This window comes from Fragaria vesca, linkage group LG6, assembly GCF_000184155.1.
Source record: "Fragaria vesca subsp. vesca linkage group LG6, FraVesHawaii_1.0, whole genome shotgun sequence".
Classification (NCBI taxonomy): Eukaryota; Viridiplantae; Streptophyta; class Magnoliopsida; order Rosales; family Rosaceae; genus Fragaria; species Fragaria vesca.
In genome coordinates this window covers 15,317,257-15,323,951 of record NC_020496.1, presented here as the reverse complement: position 1 = coordinate 15,323,951, position 6,695 = coordinate 15,317,257, and the positions used below count along the sequence as shown (strand labels likewise).

Genomic DNA, 6,695 nt, shown 5'->3' with positions numbered 1-6,695 from the left:
ATATATATATATATATATATATATATATATATATTTTTTGGACGAAGTAAAGAAAGTTTGATAAGGTGACAATATTGAAACAAAGAAAGAGTAGTTACGTACCAAGATGATAGCCTTTATGCTCACTCTATCGATGGGAATACCAACAGTGTCTTCTTTTTGAACCGAAAGCAAAATGTCCACTAAATCCTTTTGGCCTGCATCCTCATCTCCTTCAGACCCCTTTGAACTATCAATATGCTCTTGAACAACCATATCCAGAAATTCATCGAACCGTTTAGCCAGACTGTCTAATTTAGCATCCAAGCCATTAAGACGTGTATACCAAGCAAGCCATGGAATATAGTCACCGATATTGATTCGCGCCAATAACTCCATGAATTCTCCGGAAAGCTCCATAAACGTCCTCCCTCGACCTTCCCCGCGATCACTGTACTTCCTTCCCAGAGCTACTCTACAGATGACATCATTAGTAAGCTTCAGAAACAACTCGGTTAGATTCAAAACAGAGGATGTCGACGAGGCTGATGAGGATAGAGTACAAGACTGCTTGATGATGTTGATCATAGACTCCGTTTCTTCTTCTCTCACATAACGAAAAGAGCGAACCCTAGAGCTGCTCAAGAGATTCAGGACACATATACTTTTCATCCGCCTCCAGTACTCACCGTACGGTGCCATCGCAACGTCCTTGAAATTGTAGAGAAGCTTCTTGAAGAAGGCGGTCTTGGGTCTGTCAGAGAATGAGAGATCATGAGTTTTCAAGATCTGGCTAGCAGCCTCGGCCGATGAGACAATAAGGACCGGCTTGCTTCCGAAATGGAGCAGCATGAGAGGACTGTGGATTTGAGCTAGGGCTTCAAGTGAACGATGAGGGTATATGCTTATTTGATGGAGGTTTCCCATCACAGGCAGCTTTCGTGGAGAAGGTGGTACGGATGAGATTCTGAAAGAGTACCATTTGTATAAGAGGACGAGGAAAACGGCCAGAAGTTTGAGCTGCACAGGAAGTTGCTGCAACAAGCTTGAGGACTTTGAAACGAGCATTTGCAGGAGATTTAACATCTCCGTCGTCTTCTTGTTTATGGTCTATAAGCTTGGATAAGTAATGTGGGCAGGGTGCTGCGGTTTTAGTGTTGGACCAATCGAATACGGACAGAACGATAGGGAGAGCATCTAGCAAAAGTAAGATGGAGAGCATGGAATATATATAACATCACCCCGGCCTGATGGCCTGATCGAGTACCTGACACAGATGTTAATTACTTAAAATATATGCTCATCGAAAACATTAATTAAAATATAAACATGAGCGTCCCGGCTAAATTGATTAGTAATTTCCTCGATTTATTAAAACTACGAGATTTAAGAAATAAATTGTCGTGTTCTTCTCAAAAATGTTAAGATTAGATAGCAGACGTGTAGACGACTAGACATGCAGGTCCATTGGTTATGCACCTTTCTTTCTTGCAAAACCCTAGCCGGCTCGAGAACGCCGTCGACAGGAATGAGACTGTCCGACTGCACCATAGTGTTGGAAATGACCTTTGGCCTTGCCAGTGTATGTTGTGTGTGGTTGGACAAGTGTTTTAATTAGTGGGCATGTCTCAGACTTGGAGGTGCCGATCAGAAGGTGAACTTTGTCTTCTCTCTCGGTTGGAAGGAAGGGTTGTGTCGTGGCTGTGTTATGGGATCTGCAGGGGGTTGCAAACTTGCCGGATCAGGGCGAAGTCGGCTGACAGACAGAGGCCGGCGGGTCAGAGTCGGAATCGGATCCTAATTAGAGTCGTCATTAAATGACAGACAGTATTTTTTGCTAGTTAGTGTTTGTTTGAGTACATGAGTATTGTAGAGGTTTCTGATATTATTTCATATTTTTGTAATCATGGGCTTAGGCTCAATGTCCCCCCTCCCTTGTATTCTAATTTTATTAATCGAGAAATGAGGGTAGCCGTACCACCTTTTATTAAAAATAAAAAATAAAAATAAAAACCGTAGTCGGCTCAGCTTTGAGATCTATATTCGCTAAGACTTAAAAATAGTAATACTAACACGACCCACCCCAAATTTCACCCTGAAACCCAGAGTAAGTCGTGCGAGGACCACCTCCAAGGAAAATTTACCGAAAAATCGGCATAACCTCTATTGAAAATGGACAACCCTTCCTAATAATACCTGCAAACACTTCTGAAAATTTAAATCCAACCTTAAACTCCTGGAGCCTCCGTGCTCCCCAAATCACAACACCACCCAAATTATTTACTAATCTAAACAAATCTCATATCCAACCATTTATAGATTCAGAGCAACTCTAACAGGAATAAAGGAAACATAATAAATTAACAAGCGGAAGCTATATGATGACTATGCCTCATCCCCATGTACGCCCAACCTCAACTATGCAATCCTACAAATTGGGCATTTTTAAAATGAAGAGCCCAGGGGAAAACATTTGAAACACGTTAGAGTGAGTGGACAAAAATAAATTAACGAATAAAATATTTATGTTTCCCCAAATCAATTTCCAAGGAAAATCGAATGCATGCTGCAAGCGATAAAACTTTTATCTCATAAATGTCGAGCCTCTCAGGCTCTATAATATATGTATGTATTTACACACGTCTATACTCCCTATATAAATTCATGGGTCTATATAGGGCTACTACGCTCGCGTCCAACGCTCACGTCACGCCTTAATGCGGTGTTACACTACGCCATTAAGGTGGACAGACGGGTGTATAAATATGTGCCCATACCCCCTATATGAATTAAACACTCATATAGGGCTACTACACTCGCGTCCAACGCTCACGTCACACCATAATGCGGCTATATGCTACGCCATTAAGGTGGACAGACACATAGGGCTAGCTAGCATTTTTACACATACTCTCCTCATAAATACATATTTATATTCACCGAAAATCCCATTTTCGGTAACTTTCCAAGAGAAATAAAACCGTCAAAATAAAATGACGTCAAAATGCTCCACAACATTAATTGTTCATCTATGAACTATAGCATGCATTTTATTTAAAACAAAAGTCCACTCACAACTCTAGGCATAAGCCCGACGAAATCCAAATCGCCACTCCAGAGAGGTTTCCTCGAACCCTGGCACAAATATAAAATTAATTTCCCAACTAAAACTCCAATATTTAAACAAAATAGGCAAAATTAACCGAGAGCCATAACTACGCTCATCATTGCCTAACTTCGATATTCTTAAATCGAAACGATCCGAACTTAAATATCATACTCGGCAGCCGTAATTACAACCTCCCCAAAAATACGACTTAAATCCTACGGCAGGATTCTACATTAATTAACCGCCAAAAATACCACACTTCAGAAATTCATAAACCTATCCAAACCTCATCCAAAAATTCCATAACTCACTTCAACAAACTCCCCTTAATATTCTAAATTTAAAACCCTAAAAATCTTCCAAACAGTGGCGGCGCCGGCGCCGGCGGCCGGAGGCCGATTTCGGCGACCTCCAATGCCTATGAAATTTTGATAGAATAATCCTCTCATCATGCTCTACAACTTTCCTAACTAGCACAAACACCAATTCCAAGCCTAACTAGGCCAATCGAACGAAAACAACACAAAAAGTCCTAGAGCTTCCACTCACCGGTTCTCCTTACCTAGACCACGAGAGGGCGAGCTCTTTGGATGGGTTGCTGCACGGGAGGAGAGCTTTCTTTTGAGCCAAGAATCGCCGACTTTGGCAGCCGGAGGAGGGAGCTCCGGCGATGGAGAGCTACGGCAGTCGGACCCATTCGAGCTAGTTTCCACCCGATCGGCGGCGCTAGGGGGGCTGTCACCGGTCCAGGGAGGTGGCTGGGTTGATGGCCGACCGAACGGGACCGGTGCGGCGGCGGTTGGTGGCCGGACGGCGGCGGACAGCCAAGAAGAAAACCGGCAGGGAGAGAGGGCTCGGGTGTGGGAAAACCGGGAGGGAGAGAGAGAGAAAAAGGGCTGGGCTTTGACCACCCCTTGGCCCGGTCCAACCTTCTTACACCACCCAAATCCAAAATAAAACACCCCGAAAAATAATACCCAAATAAAAATTACCTTTTACTAGCTAAAATTTACCATTTTTACCGTTGTCATATTTTCTCCCACGAATAATTCCCCGAAATTAATCGTTCCTCAAAACACCTCTAGGGACCGATTAAACTATTACCTCAATGACGGAGACGGTAACATTCTTATTATAACCAAGTTAGTAAATAAGGTAAAAATTTAAGGGTCAGGATGTGACAAATACACACTGGTCCTAAATCGGGACCGGAAAACTATATTGTTTAATCGAGAGTTTATCGAATATTTATTTATCAAGACTTGTTTTGGATTGAAATATTTCTTGCTCTCTCTAGGGTTTTTCCTCCCTAGTTGAAGGTTGCTGAGGAAAACGGCAGCGCTACCTCCAAGCTCGGAGGAAGCGGTGGTTACTCTAGAGGGGGACTAGATCTCATCCGAGACTGGTGGGTTTCTTTTTGTGCAGCCGGCTTTGGCTATTTTGTCCGCCCTGGTGGCAGTATGGAGGGTGAAAGGGATGGTCGTCCAGAGGAGGTCGGATTCTTTGTTTTCTGCTTCAAGGAGGCAGAGGAGAAGAATAGTATACTCCATGGTGGACTGTGGTTCTACAACAATTCCGCGCTCATCCTTATGGACTATGACGACATAAGTGATCCAAGCGGGTGTTCATTGGATCTGTTGGAGGTTTGGATCAAAGTACGGGGACTTCGAGTTGCCATGCGCAAGGAAAAGGTCCTCGCTCAACTTGGGAATGTGCTGGGTTCATTTATTCGGGTCTATCCGGCGACTTTGATGCGGAAAGAATTATGCACGATGTTGTATCACCTTTAGTTCAGTTTTAAGAAATATGTCATTTGATAATTCAAACCGGACTTGCTGGAACTCTCCAATTGTGTCATCTATCTATCGAACTTGTCATCACCGAAAAACTACGCTACAATAGGGCCAAAGGGGTCAATTGGCCCTTCTCAAGTTTTTACCATGTTTCTCATTGGTTGAATTTTTTATAGCAAATTACATATACATCCTCGAAAAAGATTTGAAACACAAATAAATCCACTTGTGTTGTTATTATTAAACAAATAAGGACAATTTTTAACAATTAAGGACAATCTTTTCTCTGCACGCCATGTGTCATGGTTTAATTTACCAAATTAACCCTATACTAATTAAATATGTTTTTAGAAGAGAAAAGTCTCTCTTTTTAAGATTTTTCAGTAAATGGAATACAATAACATGTTTTTAATAACTTAGTGTAATAACAGTTAATTTCAGTAGAAGTAGTAGCAGGGGTTAACATTCCAATAAAAGTAGTAGCAGAGGTTAACAGTCTAGTAGAAATAGTAGCAGAGGTTAACATCCCAGTATAAGTAGTAGCATGGGTTAACGACCCAATACTAGCACAAGTATTCTTGGGCAATCCTCTAATTCTGCTACTGCTTGAAGACTAAGACAATGAATGAGTCATAGGAGAGGGCGAAAGCTTTGCTACTGCTACTAGCAACAACATGAATCAACATCTTGCAGTAGCAGCACATAGCAACATCACACGCAGTAGCAGCACACATCAACAACACACACAGTAGCAACACACATCAACAACATGCAATGGCAGCACACAACAACAGCACACGCAGTAGCAGTAACATGAATCAACAACTTGCACAGTAACATCACACGTAGTAGCAGCACACACAGTAGCAACACACATTAACAACACACACAGTAGCAACATACATCAACAACATGCAATGACAGCACACAACAACAGCACACGCAGTAGTAGTAACATGAATCAACAACTTGCACAATAACATCACACGTAGTAGCAGCACACACAGTAGCAACACACATCAACAACAACATGCAGTGTCAACACACAATAACAGCACACGCAGTAGCAGCACAGAACAGCACACAATAACAACACACTCAGTAGCAGCACACAACAACACATAACAACAACAGACGCGGTAGCAGCACAGAGCACCACGCAGTAGCAGCACACAACAACACACGCAGTAACAACACACAACAACACGCAGTAGCAGCATATAACAGCACACACCAACAACACACACAGTAGTAGCACAGCAACAACATCACATAGCAGAATGCAGTAGCAGCACAACAGCAGCATCACATAGCAGAATGCAGTAGCAGCAACAAGCAGTAGCAGCACACAGCAACACGCAGTAGCAGCACATAGAAGAATGCAGTAGCAACACACAGTAGCACACAACAACACGCAATAGCAGCAACAAGCAATAGCACCATACAACAGCACGCAATAGCAGCACATAGCAGATTACAGTAGGAGCACACACTACCAGAAGAAAGACTTCAGCCGACGAAAATAAAAAAACCAGGCCGACGAATTATTTTTTCGTCGGCTAAAATGGACTTTAGCCGACGAAATTTCCCTTTGTCGGCTAATTAAAAATTTTCGTCGGCTATGGTCAACTTTAGCCGACGAAATTAAAATTTCGTCGTCTGAATAATTTTTTTCGTCGGCTATAGTTTGTGAACTTTAGCCGACGAAATTTTTAAAAGTTTAGCCGACGAAAAATATAATTTCGTCGGCTAAAGTGCCTTATATTTGCAGATCTGGACAACAACTCATCTGGGAAAAAAACTAATACGTAGAA

At 42.3% G+C, this 6,695-nt stretch overlaps 1 protein-coding gene across 1 annotated transcript in view; it reads right to left on the bottom strand.

Moving 5' to 3' along the window:
* Positions 1-1,177, bottom strand: part of LOC101313229 (cytochrome P450 71A24-like) — a 2,807-nt gene extending 1,630 nt beyond the window's left edge. The window contains exon 1 of the mRNA XM_004303083.1: positions 103-1,177. Within this exon, the coding sequence (XP_004303131.1) occupies positions 103-1,065 (963 nt within the window). The 5' untranslated portion in view covers positions 1,066-1,177. The remainder of the gene's footprint in view (positions 1-102) is intronic.
* Between the last annotated feature and the right edge of the window lie 5,518 nt (positions 1,178-6,695).